This window comes from Aotus nancymaae, unplaced genomic scaffold (assembly GCF_030222135.1).
Source record: "Aotus nancymaae isolate 86718 unplaced genomic scaffold, 86718_ANA_hifiasm-v0.15.2.pri h1tg000044l, whole genome shotgun sequence".
Lineage (NCBI taxonomy): Eukaryota > Metazoa > Chordata > Mammalia > Primates > Aotidae > Aotus > Aotus nancymaae.
Genome location: NW_026988458.1, coordinates 329,313 through 347,292, shown reverse-complemented (window position 1 = coordinate 347,292; position 17,980 = coordinate 329,313). Strand labels below are relative to the sequence as shown.

The 17,980-nt window shown below is 55.5% G+C and overlaps 1 protein-coding gene across 2 annotated transcripts in view; it reads right to left on the bottom strand.

Moving 5' to 3' along the window:
- Positions 1 to 17,980, bottom strand: part of RASA3 (RAS p21 protein activator 3) — a 139,121-nt gene that overhangs the window by 79,983 nt on the left and 41,158 nt on the right. Inside the window, exons 1-2 of one of the 2 annotated variants that reach the window (XM_064361818.1) lie at positions 12,919 to 13,180; positions 11,404 to 11,521 (exon numbers count right to left, since the gene is read on the bottom strand). In XM_064361818.1, coding sequence (XP_064217888.1) covers positions 11,404 to 11,521; positions 12,919 to 12,943 — 143 coding nt within the window. In that variant the 5' untranslated portion in view covers positions 12,944 to 13,180. Of the gene's footprint in view, positions 1 to 11,403; positions 11,522 to 12,918; positions 13,181 to 17,980 lie in introns of those variants that run through there. The other variant, XM_064361817.1, reaches the window with a different exon arrangement.

The window sequence follows — 17,980 nt, the reverse complement described above, 5'->3', positions numbered from 1 at the left end:
CCGTGAAGAGCAGGCGGCTGTGCCCTCAGGGAGACCCCAGCCAGGCTCTGCCACCTCCACAGCGGGCAGAGCCTGGGCACTGTGCACTTTTCTTCTTCCAAAGACCTCACACAGAAATTACTCACTTAAAAGTACTTGGAGTTTTTTCACTTTTCCAGTGGCACACATATCTAGGGACTGCCACAGAAGCAGCCACATCAAAGCCCAACTGGGCTCTCCCTCCTCCACCTGCCGCCCAGGCCGGGGACGCTGCTTCGATGCGTGGCACTTTGGTTGTTCAGGTCTTTGGGTGTTTTTCGTCTTAGACCTGCAAACTACGGTTGCCTGGAAAAGTTTCTAAAAACCCCAGGTGCCCAGGCCCACCTAAGAGAACAGCTCTTTAAGGGTGTTGGGTCATGAAACAGGAGCTTGAACTCTATACTGGCCACAGAGTTCGACATGAGCCTTAAGCGAACTCCTTGTCATAAAGCGAGGCACCTGCCTTCTCTCCAGAGGGTTCTGGTGCTTTGCTCACGGCAGCGGCGCTGGGATTCAGTCGTCACCGGAGGCACCGGCGCTTGCAGTGGTTAACGCCATCTCAGTCTGTGATCAGAGAGACAGTAACAAGGGTTTGGAGGTGGCGACATGAATCCAAACACACAACCTGTGGGAAGGGAGAGTGGCCACAGCCGCCATGGAAAACAGCCTGGTGGTTCCTCCATGTTCAACACCAAGCCGCCACAGGTGTGCACGCAACAGACATCCCTGCACACGTCCACGAGACGTGGACACGTGCTCACAGCCTCAGTCATGACAGCCACAATGGGGAAACAAGGCGGGTGGCTTTGGCTAAGGAGGGAGCAGGGAAACGTGGCCTCTGCAAAGCAGAACGGTGCTCAGCCCTGGAGAGAAAGGACACCCTGACCGTGAGCTCCACAACGTGGCCAACCGACAGGCCACGCACAGATGCCACTGGCCAGGCGCTTCCACTAACACAACATGCCCAGGAGAGGCGCAGCCAGCAACAAAACACAGAACCGCGGCTTCCACGCCAGGAGAGGCTGCAGGCGGGAAACGGGAGGATTCCAGGGCACGGGTGCCCATTTAGGGAGATAAAAATGTTCTAACATTGACTGTGGTGATTGCACAACTCTGCAAATCTACTAAAAACCACTGAATTGCACATTTTAAAATGGGTGAATTGTATGGTATTTGAATTATACCTCAATAAAGCTATTTTTAAAGAAACAAAATATTAAATGCATAAAAACTCGGAAAGTGAAATCTGGAATTAACGTTCTAGGAACCATCCTCCTGGAGTTTTTTCTCTAAAGATATAAAATGGAATCAAATATATAAATGTTATAGACTTAAAGTATAAATAATATAAACGTAACTATATCCATCTTACGATTCATTATACTACAAATGTGTTTAATGTTATAGAGAAAATACAGAATGGAAATACGGGTACATTTTTTAAAATAAAAGTGAGGTCATGTTCCCTGTGACACAGTCTGCTTTTTCCTTTCACATCAGGCCATGGCCACTTTCCAAAGAGCGGATAAGACGCGGGGGTCAGACAACAGGCGTGTGCGTGGACAGTAGCCCCTGGTCCCCTCACCGTCCCCACGCTGTGCGGTGGGAGCCACACGGGTGGGTGCACTGGGAATGGAGATCTGCACAGCCGGCAGATCATCCCCGTGGAATCAACTCCTCCTAAGGCCTTCAGAACATAAAACCAAGGAACCCTCCAGAAGCCTGGATCGACGTCCACCCCCAGCGTACTCCATCTTGTAAATATGTTTGCTAAAATGGTGGCAAAAAGCTGCTTAAATTTGAAATGTCTGACTCATTGGTGAGGTGGAATGTCCATCTTTTTATAAGCAGTTTTAAATCTCATTTTCTCCTGAAATGCCCTGGGCCTGTTTTCCATTAGAATGCCTATCTTCTCATGCTCAGGATTTAACCCGCTGGGACCTTCTGAATGTGTGTTGCAACTTAAAAGACAGATTACTTCACAACATTTAAGGGGTATCTTTTCTGAACTAAAAACAAACACCAATTGTTAACTGTCACCAGTGGGTGAGTATGGACACGTGACTGGTCAACTCCGAAATGAGCTCCAGTAGACGGACACGCATCCCAGGACCTGCAGGAGCAGAGGCTGTGAGGCTGGCCACATCCACCTCAACCACGTCACCTTGTGGGCAGAATGGCCCACGCCCCACGTCCTCCCAGCCCCACCCAAAACCCACAGTGAGAGAACAGCAGGAAGTGGCCACAGTATCATCACTGGAGGCCACGTGGAGTCTGAGGACGGCAGCTTTTCCCCCATGGTGTTGCGGTGACCCCATGCTCAGCCTGAGGACGGCTGCTTTCCCCCCATGTTATCACGGGGACCCCGTGCTCAGACTGAGGACGGCAGCTTTTCCCCCATTATCACAGGTACCCCAGGCTCAGCTTTCCCCCCATGTTATCATGGGGACCCCCTGCTCAGACTGAGGATGGCAGTTTTTCCCCCATTATCACAGGTACCCCAGGCTCAGCTTTCTCCCATGTTATCACAGGGACCCCATGCTCAGCCTGAGGACGGCTGCTTTCCCCCAATGTTATCACGGGGACCCCGTGCTCAGCCTGAGGACGGCTGCTTTCCCCCTATGGTGTCTTGGGGACTCCATGCTCAGCCCGAGGACGGAGTTAGAGACAGACGGTCAGTTCCCTCCAAGCAGCACCAACGCTCCCAGGTGCACAGTCCAGGCCCACGGACAGTCCCCCACTGTCCATGGGTCTCGGGGGAGCCCACCCATCTTCTTTCATCAGCAGGAAGGTTTGTACTTCCTCCTCCCTGGGCAGCAGAGTTTAATGCGTATTCCAAAAGAAAAATAAAACTGGCTGAACGCTAGGGCATCCCCCATCCCCCATCCTGCTCGGTGGCCTGTGCTGGACAATCTCTTCTTTCTGAAGGACTCAAAGGGGCCACAGTCACCAGGCGCCTCCCTTGCCACTGGCAGCTTAACCTTGGGGTATCTCTCGGACAGGCTGGCTTTGTCTCGGGCTGAGGTTAGCGGCAGCCAGATGCAGGATGAATGCCTGGCCCAGGCGGCCCCCACTCGTCGCCGGAGGGCTCCGGAACCCTCCTTCCAAGTCAAGAAAAAGTGTGGCCTGGGAGAACCAGACTTGTCTGAAATCCTGCCATGCGGCCTGAGGAAATTAAAGCTCATGGTAGCCTCTCCCTCGGCGGCAGAGACCCTGGCAGAACCTCCTTCCCCTCAGTCATTTCTGGATCACAGAATCAAGTGAACTTTCATGGGGAAAAAAGAAAAATCCTCCTGCAGAAAACAGAGTTGACCTTTCAGTAGCAGCTCTGACAAGGGGAAACCAAGTCAACTGAATTCCTCCTCCTCCTAGGGTCAGGAGAGGGGGCTCAGCCAGGACCCGCAGAGAAACCCCCGCCTTCTCCTCCCCGAGTCACTTCCCAGCATCTGCGTGAGGCTGGCGCTGCCCCACCCCGCCTGTGACTGCTTCCACCGCATGATCATGAGAAAATAAACCTGGTTTCCCAGCTCTGTGCTCTGCCGCAAGCTCAGGGTCCATTTCCCAAAACCTGGGGACAGCTGGGAGCTGCCAGAGCTGCCCCAGCCTCAAGACAGAGGGTAGAGACCGCCGCGTGAGGAGGAACAAAACCCCACACGGGGTCTGCAAAGCAGCCCTGGGGCTCCCACGCCAGCCTCTGAGCTGAGCTCTGCAGCTCCTTAGTCACTGCCTGACTCATCCTCAGAGGCGCCCCACAGAGAAAGGGCAACTCCGCCAGGGAATATGTTCCGTCTCCACAAAGGGCAAGAGGAAAAACACACCCATTGGAAGCACTCAGCCAGTGCGGGGCCACACAGTCCACCTGCCACCCAGCACTGCAGGATCACACAGCCCAGGCTCCCAGAAGTCAGAGGCTGGAGGGTGGGGTCCATGGTCAGCTCACAGCCCACCCGCCACCCAGCACTGCAGGACCACACAGCCCTGGCTCCCAGAAGTCAGAGGCTGGAGGGTGGGGTCCATGGTCAGCTCACAGCCAACCCACCACCCAGCACTGCAGATCTCAGCAGAAGCCCCATACACACTGGGTTGCAGGGCATCCTGTGGTTCAAGATAGGTGGGGTTGTTTATTTTGAAATGCTAAAGATGGGTGGGGTTATTTTGAAATGTTGGCAAATAGAGCCCTGAGTCTAAAGTGAGCCCAAAGACTCAGTGAGGAAAGCATGGGGCCAGGGAGAGACCCACAGCTGCAGTGGCCGTGGTGAGCCACCTCACCTCCCGAGCCTGAGTCTCCCCATCTGTTCAGGCTCTCAGGAGCTGGGCCTGGGCTCACGGGCTCTGTAGCCGGCAAGCACAGTACACGCCACACGCCACTGCATGCGGCACCGGAATGCTGGGGCCTTGGCTCTGCCTCTCCTGCACATAAGGCTCTTTCCTCTCCCACCCCATAGCCCCCAAAAAAGAACAACAATCCTTACAAACAATGAAAATCGGCTGGGTCTGAAGCCGTGACTCTCAGGAAAAGGCACAGACAGATACCAGGTCCCCTGCAGCAACTGAGACATCTCAAACCCCAAACCCTCAGTGAAGCCTGGCAGGAAAAGGGGCAGCGGCTGAGGAGTGGGAGGCCGCCAGGTGGGAGGAGGAGAGAGGAGGGAGGAGGGGGTCCTGGCCTTTTCTTCTCATGGGACCTTAGTGCAGCCCCCGAGTCTCCCTGCAGTGGTCCAGCCACACCTCAGGGCCAGGAGGCTCCTCCAGGCACAGGCGGCAGATGAGCCCCTACCTAGCCTGGACCACGTGCAGTAGGGGCTCAGCACTCACAGAGTAACAGCAAGCTCACGCTCTCTGCCGGCTGAGTTCCTGTGAAGCTGAGAACCCCCTGCATTCTGACACGGGCGTGCTCCTGTGAGTCAGCATGACACGGAAGGACACAGACGCGTGGGCGGAGGGGCCGGGCTTGTGGGTCACACAGATAGGACCAAGGGCTCTGACCTGCTGGCACATTTGGGATCAGCATTCCAGGACTGAGAAAACAGATCCCCCGCCTGGGATGCCCTGGGCTGAGGAGGGGTTCCCTATTCCAGCAGCTCTGGGATGTTTGGGGCTTCAAGGAGTCTCCTGGGGCTAGCAAGTTTTTTCATTCTTTTGTTTTTTGAGATGGAGTCTTGCTCTGTTACCAGGCTGGACTGCAATGGTGCGATCTTGGCTCACTGCAACCTCCGCTTCCTGGGTTCAAGAGAGTCTCCTGCCTCAGCCTCCCGAGTAGCTGGGACTATACACACAACACCACACCTGGCTAATTTTTGTATTTTTAGTCGAGACGGGGTTTCACCATGTTGGTCAGGCTGGTCTTGATCTCTTGACCTCATGATCTACCAGAGTCGGCCTCCCAAAGTGCTGGGATTACAGGCGTGAACCTCCACGCCCAACCCAAGTAGGGTTTTTTAAAGCTCTAACTTGAGACAGAGCGAAAATAAATGTTCCCAGGGAAATGTGACTCCTCTAAATCTCTTAATATCAAGGTCGGCGTTTCCTAATCAACAACTTGGGTTTTATTAAAATCATCTGAGAGAATGAACAGTTGTCTCCCAAACCACCACCTTCCTCCTGCCCTTTCAGTTTCTAACCCCAAAGAACTTCTCCCCTCTTAAAAAACTTCGGAGCTGTGGAGAATTTCTTGGCTTAGTCATTTCTACTATACAAACATACTATTTTGGGGGTGATTTACATCTTGCAATATGAATAGAAAGAAATCTTCCTGTCTTTGACAAACATCCGCTGCGTGCACAGGGGACAAGACAGGCTTCCACTTGAAAGAGCCCCGAAGGACTGCCGAGGGAGGGTCCCTGGTGATGGCTGAGTCTGCCCAGGAGACCCAGCTCTCCTCGCTCGGCTCTACAAGACCCATCTGTTCCTTGACTTGTAACTTCTAATTGTAAAAAACGCAAATGAACAAAAACCCTCCCATAATTCCACTTCCCAGAAATAACCATCACATTGACATTTCTGCCTACATATTCCAGCCAGTCATGATTTCTTGAACAAAAGAACTTTTCCTACAGACACAGCTTTGTAACCTAGTGCATAACCAGCTCTTCAGAGCAGGAGCTCAGGCTGTGGCACCTCCGGGTGAAGGCGGCAGCGGCACAGAAACAGGCCACGCCCGCAGTTTCTTCCTGTTGTGGCCACGGCCCCTTCTCCCGCAGATGGGCACGCAAATGAACCCTGCAAAGAATGTGGGGGTGACTCCACAGAAACAGGGCCAGGGGGTTTCTGCCCAATCTCAACCACAGCAGCAGGGGCTGGGGTAAGACCCAGAACCCTGAGGCAGCGCCTCCCTGAGCCAGGACTATCTGTGTGGACAGGGGCTTTAGGGAGAGGTCGGCCACACAGGTGTGACGCCGACTGCTCCTTCCTGCTGTGTGTGTGACGCCGACTGTTATTTCCTGCTGGATGACCCAATGATTTCCACCTCAGCACCGCTGTGGGAAGGAGGGGCCACCTCTGTCTTAGGGCTGGGGTGGCGGCCCATGGGCGGTCCCAGGGCAGGAAGCTATTTCCTGAGCCCTAGCTCTGCCAATCCAATTTCAGGGATACTTTTGGTCTAAGTAAGGAAGGAAACAAATAGTGTGCTGCCCTTTAAATGATTAAAAGTGATTGCTCTAAAGGTATGGAATGTGAACAAAGTTCACTTGCAACATCAGGAAAATGTTTTTCTAGTGGGACAGAAACTGCCAAAATCACTTTCTCAGAGAAGGGCCAAGCCCAGAGAGAAAGGGCTCATTCCCCGAAATGAGTCCACTTGGATGCGTTCTGCAGTTAAACCAGCGACTGGCACTGCCCCTCGACTTCCACTGCCCACCTTGAAAAACACAGGAGAACAGAGGAGGACGCTTTTCCCAACGTCGGTTCAGCACTCGATAAACAGGCCCCACAGACCCCAGTGCCTTGGACGCGCAGCTAGGGGCGGGCCACATGCTGGGGGAGGCTTGGGGGACACAGGCCTGTGGTAGAGCTGGGGCAGTAACCTCCGTTAGTGGGAAAGAGGGAAGAAGAGAAGCTGAGTCCGCCTTTCCTTCCTCACACATTCCATCTGCAGCTTCCTGTCGAGTAAGATGTGATACTGGGCAACTGCAAATCAAACTTGACCCAAGTGCTTCTCCCCAGGGGATATGAGGAGAGGTCCCTGCTGGGCTGCAGACCCACCAGCCAGAGAGCACCGTGGGGTCCTTCTGAGCTCAGAGATACAGATGTGGGCATTTTTATTTTCCAGTGACTTTGCAAATGAAAGATCAGACCTTAAAGGTGACACTGACACTGAAGGAAGTATACTGGGGGCCAGGAGGCTCGGGGGGGCGGGAGACTCAGGGGGGCAGGGAGACTTGGGGGGTTAGGGAGACTTGGAGCCAGGGAAACTCAGGGGGCAGGAGACTCGGGGGGCTGGAAGACTCGGGGATGGGATAGTCAAAGGGCCAGGAGACTCAGGGGCTGGGAGACTCAGGGGGATGGGAGACTCGGGGGGATGGGAGGCTTGGGGCTGGGAGACTCGGGGGGCTGGGAGACTTGAGGGGCTGGGAGACTCAGGGGGCAGGAGACTCAAGGGACAGGAGACTCGGGGGGCTGGCCCCAGAGTAGGTGCCACCATAGAGCAAGGAGAGGGCAGTGGCCAGGGCTAAACTTCCTGGCATGCAGGGTGGCCGTGCCTGACACCTGCCTCTCAGGTGATGCTAACCACTGACTAATGCAAGACTACATTCCTGCATATGCACAGATTGAGGATTTTGACCACAGATGTAGTGTGGGTTCTAGCTGTCAATTTAAGAGAGAGCCAGCTTTTGGTTTCAAGTACTTCTCCTGCCAACTTCTCCTATGCAGTGGGCTGGTTCACATTTTGCCCTCACACTACAGGGGCACGCCAGCCTGCATGGCCATCAACGTGGGCAGGGTTATCAGGGTGCACACTAAACGCTGCCATCGTTTTACACTCTGGGAACCGTTTCACATGGTTTCTCTTTCTTTGCTATCAGTTTTTTGTTGTGTGCGTTTTTGGTTCTTTTTGTATTGGTTTTTTTTTGTTTTTTTTTTTCCGAGACAAAGTCTTGCTGTGTCTCCCAGGCTGGAATGCAGTGGCGCGATCACGGCTCATGGCAGTCTCAACCTCCTGGTCTCAAGCAATCCTCCCACCTGAGCCTCCCAAAGTGCTGGGATTACGGATGTGGCCACCACACCCGGCCAGAACCCATGATTTCTATTTCCAAATTTTTCTGAAATATCTGAAACACAATGGGCTTCTGTTTCTCAACCTCACCTAAAAGAGAGGTTCCCAAACAGATTCTCCTCCCACTGGTTCGATTCAGCGGGTCTGAGAGTATCCCAGCCTGACAAAGCCTGCTCACAATTCTCCTGGCCTTCAATCCACGGGCCTCTAACATCAGACCATGTAAATACAGGACGGACTTTTATCCAGGGAAGCTCCAAAGTCGTTTCTGAAGGGCATGGTGACGTCTCTTCCTGTTTCCTTCAGAAGAACGGCTATGCCCAGTCATCGCCACTGCGATCCCCAAGACACTCTCGCAAAACCAGACTGGATGACTGACAACGTTCCTCAGCCTGCAGTGCTTTTTGACAAGTTATTTCGAAGAACCCAGAGTGTGCATTAACGTAATGCAAAGACTCTCCCTCCTCAGCCTCGAGGGCAGCTGCAGCACAGTCTTTTAGAGGCACCATCAGTGAGATGTGCGCTGGTCTCTCCCGGGCAGGAGATCCCTCACTGTTTTCTAGGAAGTGGATTCACTAAGGCATCAGAACAGGTTGTTCATTCCCACTTGGAAGGAGCCAGATGCAAGGATATAAATCTTTAGCTAAACATGTTCTCAAAACCAAAACAGCTGTTTGGATGAAAGCACACAACCCATGATTCTGAACTGAATGGTGGAGTTGCCACTGCACGGTCTTCTCTGATCCCCAAGCTGCTCCACAGAAACCCAGCACCCCACACTTCCCCGAGGTCCAGCACTGAGGCCCTGCACGGACATCTTCTCTGGCCCCCAAGCCGCTCCACGGAAACCCAGCACCCCATGCTTCCCCAAGGCCTAGCACTGAGGCCCTCCCACGCTTCCCCAAGACCAATCACTGAGGCCCTGCACAGACATCTTCTCTGGCCCGCAAGCCGCTCCACGGAAACCCAGCACCCCATGCTTCCCCGAGGCCTAGCACTGAGGCCCTCCCACGCTTCCCCAAGACGAATCACTGAGGCCCTGCACAGACATCTCTGATCCCCAAGCTGCTCCAGGGAAACCCAGCGCCTCACGCTTCCCCAGGGCCCAGCACTGAGGCCCTGCCCAGTACACTCTCCCTGGCTTCTCTCTTCCCGCCCCCGACATAAATTGCCATGGCTTCCTGTCCCTGCATGTCCCGCTGTGCGCCACGTCCTGGCTTTTGACTGCAGTGGTCCTCTGAGTACGGTGGGGCCGCCTCGCTGGAGCTTTTCAGGAACACTAGTTCTGGCCCTGCGCTGGACAGCCTGGTGGCAGCACCTACATCTTCACACTCTGAAGTTGAGGAGCAAACTTGTCAATTTTAAGAGTTTGTTTTTCTTGGCTGACTCTTCTCTTCCTCAAATTATATCAATAAATGCTTCTAGGTCTCTTACCACAGTTAACACCCATCTTCTGTATGGCTATTTTAGAAAATTGTAGCGGAAGAAAAAACCTTTCTCAATATTTCCCTCTCTCGAAATCCTTAATTTGTACTCTTGTGGAATGCAAGCTTCCCCGTTCATCTCTAATTAAAAAGTACTCCTGTGAGTCCAGGCGAAAGCCATCACCTTTGTGCCCTTCCTGGACAGAGGAAGCATTTAGCCAATACCAGTTAAAATCCATACACCACCAAAGACAGAAATCCAGCTGCCTGCACACCAGAGCCTCAGGGAGCACTTCCTCCTCCTCAACCCCAGAGCCGCAGGAGCACTTCCTCTTCAACACCAGAGCCCCAGGAGCACTTCCTCCTCCTCAACCCCAGAGCCCCAGGAGCACCTCCTCCTCAACACCAGAGCCCCAGGAGCACTTCCTCCTCAACCCCAGAGCCCTGGGGGCACTTCCTCCTCAACACCACAGCCCTGGGAGCACTTCCTCCTCAACACCAGAGCCCCAGGGAGCACTTTCTCCTCAACACCAGAGCCCCAGGGAGCATTTCCCCTTCCTCAACACCAGAGCCCTTTAGCATTTCCCCTTCCTCAATAGCAGAGCCCTTGAGCACTTCCCCCTCCTCAACACCAGAGCCCTGGAGCATTTCCCCTTCCTCAACACCAGAGCCCCGGGGAGCATTTCCCCTTCCTCAACACCAGAGCCCTGGGGAGCATTTCCCCTTCCTCAACACCAGAGCCCTTGGAGCATTTCCCCTTCTTCAACACCAGAGCCCCGGGGAGCATCTCCCCTTCCTCAACACCAGAGCCCTTGGAGCATTTCCCCTCCTCAACAGCAGAGCCCCGGGGAGCATTTCCCCTTCCTCAACACCAGAGCCCCGGGGAGCATTTCCCCCTCCTCAACACCAGAGCCCTTGAGCATTTCCCCTTCCTCAGCACCAGAGCCCCGGGGAGCATTTCCCCTTCCTCAACACCAGAGCACCAGGGAGCATTTCCCCTTCCTCAACACCAGAGCCCCAGGGAGCATTTCCCCTTCCTCAACACCAGAGCCCCGGGGAGCATTTCCCCCTCCTCAACACCAGAGCCCTTGAGCATTTCCCCTTCCTCAGCACCAGAGCCCCGGGGAGCATTTCCCCTTCCTCAACACCAGAGCACCAGGGAGCATTTCCCCTTCCTCAACACCAGAGCCCCAGGGAGCATTTCCCCTTCCTCAGCACCAGAGCCCCGGGGAGCATTTCCCCTTCCTCAACACCAGAGCACCAGGGAGCATTTCCCCTTCCTCAACACCAGAGCCCCAGGGAGCATTTCCCCTTCCTCAACACCAGAGCCCCAGGGAGCATTTCCCCTTCCTCAATAGCAGACCCCTTGAGCATTTCCCCTTCCTCAACAGCAGAGCCCCAGGGAGCATTTCCCCTTCCTCAACACCAGAGCCCTTGGAGCATTTCCCCTCCTCAACAGCAGAGCCCCGGGGAGCATTTCCCCTTCCTCAACACCAGAGCCCCGGGGAGCATTTCCCCCTCCTCAACACCAGAGCCCTTGGAGCATTTCCCCTTCCTCAACACCAGAGCCCTTGGAGCATTTCCCCTCCTCCTCCTCAAACTAAAGGCAGCAAGAAAAGTGGCAAGGTGAGGTACACACTCAGGTCATTCTCTACACGTGGGAAAATGGGAAGGTGATGTACACACTCTGGTCATTGGCTACACCAAAGAAAACACATCAGTGTCAAGTAAAGCAACAGAGGACATTACCAGAGTGACTTTTCCACAATTTTGGTCCTGAAAACCTCCTCCTGGTCCAGGTTCACCGTGCAGTAGCAATCCCTCATCTTGCTTGGCCCCGGGTAAGAGGGAAGGTTTTTGGCTTCACCTAAGAGGTAAAAGTGACATATATCACCAACAACATCAACATGTTTGGTCCCCTGCTAATCGCAGACATTTCCAAACAACAGATTTAGTTCACAGCCATGAGCTGGCCTCTGCTTGTGTGCATTCACTAGTTCTCTACGGTCTTGGATTTTTGCCACAAGTCAAAATGTTGATGCACACACCACGTGTACTGCCGAAAGGCAGAGTGACACGTACACCACCCTCAAAAGCAAGCAGCGCAAGCAGGGGCCCGCCAGCCCAGGACTAAGGATTGCTGCGTCTCAGGGACCCGCCAGCCCAGGTCTAAGGATCGCTGTGTCTCCGGGACCCGCCAGCCCAGGTCTAAGGATTGCTGCGTCTCCGGGACCCGCCAGCCCAGGGCTAAGGATTGCTGCGTCTTCGGGGCCCGCCAGCCCAGGGCTAAGGATTGCTGCGTCTCCGGGACCCACCAGCCCAGGTCTAAGGATTGCTGCGTCTCCGGGACCCGCCAGCCCAGGTCTAAGGATTGCTGCGTCTCCGGGACCCGCCAGCCCAGGGCTAAGGATTGCTGCGTCTTTGGGGCCCGCCAGCCCAGGGCTAAGGGTTGCTGTGTCTTCGGGATCCGCTAGCCTAGATCTAAGGATTGCTGTGTCTTGTTTTGTTTTACCCACTTTAGTCCCTTTATTTTTTTTTTTTAATTTTTTAACTGTGGTAAAACAGACATAAAATTTTCCATCTCCCCTGTTTGAGTGTACAATGTAGTGGCATTAACCATGTTCACCGAGTTGGCAGACCTCACCACGATCCTCTCCAGAACTCTCTCATCTCCCAGACGGCTGCTGGGTCCCCATTAAACACTCACTCCCATCCCTCCTCTGCTGTCTCCCAGCATTAAACACTAGATCCCCACCCCAAGTCCTGCTGTCTGCCAGCAGCCCTCACCCCAGTTTCTGTCTCTGTGGATCTGACTGCTCTAGGGCCTCATGTCAGTGGGATTCACAGGACGCGTCCTCTCAGCCAGGTTCATTTCACTCAGCAAATGTCCTCCAGGTGGTCCCTGCTGTGACCTCCAACCGGATTCCCTTCTCTTTTAAGGCTGAATAATATTCCATTGTGCAAAGGAATCCCGTTTTGCTTACTAATTTATCCATTGAGTCCTCTCGTCCAGGGAGGGCCCAGCACTGCACCCAGGGTGCCTGCCCCTCGTTCAGGGATGGCCCAGCACTGCCGCCCACGGTGTCTGCTCCTCATCCAGGGCTAAATGTTAAACCCTCCCAAATAACAGCGACTTTTAATGTAATTTAAACATCAACCACAGGGAGGGTGAGTCTCTGGTGACAGTTAGCGGGAGGGGTCCTAGCAGGCGCCAGAGGTGCTTACTGGTGGCCTGGCCCTGACAACAGCTGAAACAGTACTCACCAGGGGCTGCTTCCCCGGGGCACATTTTGTTGTCACCATGGGAGGTGCTGCTGGCATCCGGTGGGCACAGTGCAGGGTGCTGTTCAGTGTCCCGTTGCACACTATTCCCCAGGGCAAAGGGCAGTCCGCCCAAAACCCAACAGTGCCCCTCAGAAGAGAGCCGTCCACCCAAAACACTAACAGTGTCCCTCAGAAGACAGCTGTCCCCCCAAAACACAACAGTGCCCCTCAGGAGAGAGCCGTCCACCCAAAACACAACAGTGCCCCTCAGGAGAGAGCCGTCCCCCCAAAACCCAACAGTGCCCCTCAGGAGAGAGCCGTCCACCCAAAACACAACAGTGCCCCTCAGGAGAGAGCCGTCCCCCCAAAACACAACAGTGCCCCTCAGGAGAGAGCCGTCCACCCAAAACACAACAGTGCCCCTCAGGAAAGAGCCGTCCACCCAAAACACAACAGTGCCCCTCAGAAGACAGCTGTCCCCCCAAAACACAACAGTGCCCCTCAGGAGAGAGCCGTCCCCCCAAAACCCAACAGTGCCCCTCAGGAGAGAGCCGTCCCCCCAAAACCCAACAGTGCCCCTCAGGAGAGAGCCGTCCCCCCAAAACCCAACAGTGCCCTTCAGGAGAGAGCCGTCCACCCAAAACACAACAGTGCCCCTCAGGAGACAGCTGTCCCCCCAAAACACAACAGTGCCCCTCAGGAGAGAGCCGTCCCCCCAAAACCCAACAGTGCCCCTCAGGAGAGAGCCGTCCACCCAAAACACAACAGTGCCCCTCAGAAGACAGCTGTCCCCCCAAAACCCAACAGTGCCCCTCAGGAGAGAGCCGTCCCCCCAAAACCCAACAGTGCCCTTCAGGAGAGAGCCGTCCACCCAAAACACAACAGTGCCCCTCAGGAGACAGCTGTCCCCCCAAAACACAACAGTGCCCCTCAGGAGAGAGCCGTCCCCCCAAAACCCAACAGTGCCCCTCAGGAGAGAGCCGTCCCCCCAAAACCCAACAGTGCCCCTCAGGAGAGAGCCGTCCACCCAAAACCCAACAGTGCCCTTCAGGAGAGAGCCGTCCACCCGAAACACAACAGTGCCCCTCAGAAGACAGCTGTCCCCCCAAAACCCAACAGTGCCCCTCAGGAGAGAGCCGTCCGCCCAAAACACAACAGTGCCCCTCAGGAGAGAGCCGTCCACCCAAAACACAACAGTGCCCCTCAGAAGACAGCTGTCCCCCCAAAACACAACAGTGCCCCTCAGGAGAGAGCCGTCCCCCCAAAACCCAACAGTGCCCCTCAGGAGAGAGCCGTCCGCCCAAAACACAACAGTGCCCCTCAGGAGACAGCTGTCCCCCCAAAACACAACAGTGCCCCTCAGGAGAGAGCCGTCCCCCCAAAACCCAACAGTGCCGCAGTGACACGCTCCTGGCGAAATGACGCTCTTCTCGTGCTTGGCGCGGAGGCTGTTAGCAGTGGGCCACGGAGGAGATGCTGCCGCATCATGTCAGAGACCCACCCGTCCGGAGACCCAAGTGATCCCCAAACATCCACGGAAACCTGGCGTCGGAGCCAGGTCGGCCAGAAGCCGGTCCCCGCCCGGCCTCCCGACGCAGAGCGACCCCCGAGGCCGGGCCAAGTCACCCAGCACTCCGGAAACGCCGCCCGCGGGCCCGGCCACAGCACGTGCACTCGCGGTTCCGACTCCTGTGACGCCAGCGGGGCTAGTGAGCCGCTGCGGAAAGGCTTCCACTCCGAGGTGAACGGCGCGGGAGCGCCGCCTCCAGAAAACCCCGAGACAGACTCGGAACCTGTGAGCGGCTTCTGACTGCGCTCACTCGTGATATAAACACGTAACAAAACACGGGAAAGGCGCGCCTGCAGGACAGACCCTCTTCACCACAGAGGCGCGTCCCAGCGGTTCAAACTCGAAATTTAACTGGCGGCTGCGAACACCCAGGGAATAACGAGAAAAGAGGGAAAGTAAAGGCAGGCTGAAACGAAGCCCCCCTTCCCAGTGCACAAAGGAGCAGAGACAGACGGGCGCCGCAAGGAAACGCTCAGCACCCTTTCCCCGCGCAGCAGGGCCGGAAACTCTCAGCCCCCGCGTTCCCCGCGCAGCAGGGCCGGAAACCCTCAGCCCCTGCGTTTCCCCCAGCAGCAGGGCCGGAAACCATCAGCCCCCGCGTTCCCCGCGCAGCAGGGCCGGAAACCATCAGCCCCCGCGGCTCCCCGCGCAGCAGGGCCGGAAACGCTCAGCCCCCGCGTTCCCCGCGCAGCAGGGCCGGAAACCCTCAGCCCCCGCGTTTCCCCGCACAGCAGGGCCGGAAACCCTCAGCTCCCGCGTTCCCCGCCGCAGCAGGGCCGGAAACCCTCAGCTCCCGCGTTTCCCCGCGCAGCAGGGCCGGAAACCCTCAGCCCCCGCGTTCCCCACCGCAGCAGGGCCGGAAACCATCAGCCCCCGCGTTCCCCGCGCAGCAGGGCCGGAAACCCTCGGCCCCCGCGTTCCCGCGCGGCAGAGCCCGCCCCGCTTCCCCGCGTCAGCCCCCGAGGCTGCGGCCACCCTCCTTCGAGTTCCCACACAGGACTCGCACCCGCATTCGCCGGCTGCGGCTGCACACACACAGCCTCTCACGGGACCAACGTCCGGACCCCCACCCAGACTCCCATCCCTTGACCGGGAGGGGCTCCGGGCAGAAAGAACAGACCTTCGTCGTGCTTAGAAGGCTCCCGGGTGGCTGTGGATGCAGCCAGGGCCGAGACGCCGCTTTCTGCGGAGAGCCGGGAAGGCGTGAAGATGCCCTCTCCCCGCAGTGACCAGCTGACCAGGGACCTGGGGGGCTCAGGGGCACGCAGAGGCACGAGTCGCCCGCGTCTGAAATGAAGGACGTCCCCGCAACGGCAGATCTGGAGCCGGAGGGTCTGCGGGTGCCCCGGTTTCCCTCGTGCAGGCCGATTCGGGACGGGGCGCCCAGCGACGCCTGCACACACATCGGCTGCACCTGGGGCAGGGCCGGGGCCTGGGGACCCCGCGTCTATTACAACGGGCGGTGACCACAACGCTGACATCTGCTTCAGAAAGGGACGCTTTCTTCGTGATCACGGACAGTGGTGAACCTCCCTGAGCTTGGAGGTGACGAGGCTGCTCCTCCCCGGGTGGACACACCCTTGAACGAAGAGTGAGGAGCAAAGGGAACCCGCGGGTCTCACTCCCCCGACATGCAGCGCTGAGAGAAAACCAGGGAGAACGTCTCCGATCCCAACAGCGTCCTGTCTCGAGGAGCAGGGAAAACAACTTTCCTTAACCCAAGTGACTTTTAGTTCACACTGAGCCTCCACTCGAAAGGGAAATGGCCAGGGCTGGGGCTGCAGCCCCCAGTGGGTATTTAACCATACCTGGCTCTTCAGGGGAAAGAATGCCTGCATGAGCTGAACTAGGTTAATAACCTAAGTCACATATCACACTAGTCTAAAAGATGTGTCGCACATAATTCACAAAAAACAATGAGATACACAATACTCTATTTCACATTCACAGAGCTACTTGATTCTCACAGCAAATTCGTCTGTAAGCCAATCCGGGCTGCACTGAACCATGATTTGACAAGCAGAGGCACACGAACCCCCACCTACTAGCTCAGTCTCAAAAAGTGCATAATTATTGAGTGTGATACATGTTTCTCCCATCATAGAAATAGTATGAATTAGGCTGACATGTCTTCCAGCTTCCACACGGAACGTTGCAACTTCACTCATTCATCAGTGTCACAAGCAACTTCGTTGATTTAAATAAAACCAGTAACGTTTTAAATACCAGAAAAACATTTTCTTAATTTTTTGTGCTATTACAGTGTAAGAGCTTCAGACAAGATTATTTAATTCACGTTCGGGAAAGCCTAGACATTCAACAAAACCTTTGTTCAAACATGAGCTCAATGTGTGGCACTTCCTGATTTCTGTGGCGCGAACATTCCTGGCCAATCAAGCCATCAGTGTGGCCCCAAAGCCAGACAGAGGCGAGCAGGCCCCGTCCAGAGGCACCCACACCCTCTGATGCACCAGCCAGACACCCTGGAACCTGGTGGCAGCAGCATGCAGCAAAATCACAAGGAAGTAGTGAGTCTGGAGTATTTATTCCCTTCGTCCTAAGCGTATGTGATGGGATTCTGAATGGGGACTGTTTATCTGGGCATGAAACTCCTAAAGATTGGCAGCAGGAGTCCACACAGACAGAGACCACCTGAAGACCAGTGTTCTATGCAGGCTCTTGGAACAAGCAAGGTTCCAGAGCAGGCAGGATTGTGGGGGAACCTGGGAAGGCAGAGCTGCCTGCACCGGCTACACAGCCCTGGTCTGCGCATCTGGAGGGAGGGCCCCGGGCAGCACTAGGATGAACGAGCCAGCCTCAGAGCCCCAAGGCTCCGCTCCACAGCCCCGGCTGCACCTCTGGAGGGAGGGCCCCGGCAGTGCCAGGATGAACGAGCCAGCCTTAGAGCTCTGAGTCTCAGTGGATCTGCTTCCAGGCTGCCACAGGGCTGATGGCTCCCAGGACCAGCAGGGTGCCCAGCTGACACCACCACCTCCCATTTCAGTGACAGTCAACTTCTCAAGATGGCCTTGGAGGGCCGGGGCCAGCAACATCCACAGCTTGATTCTGGGATTCGCATTTCCTTCCAACAACCTTACATTGGATAATGAGCCAGGCACAGGTGGCTCTCGCCTTTAATACCAGCATTTTGAGGACTGAAGCTGGTGGATGGCTCCAGCCCAGCAGTTGGAGACCAGCCTGGCCAACATAGTGAAACCCCATCTCTTACTGAAAATACAAAAAATTAGCCGGGTGTGGTGGCACACGCCTATAGTCCCAGCTATTTTTGAGGCCGAGGTGGGAGGATCACTTGATCCCAGAGTTGGAGGTTGCAGTAAGCTATGATCACACCACTGCACTCCAGCCTGGATGACAGAGGCCTTGTCTCAAATAAGAAAATCTTTTATCAATAAATAAGATTCTGGAAACAAATCAGGGACGATTTGTAAGAAACAGAGATTCAAAACTCCACTGTGTGTGAAGCTCCTAATT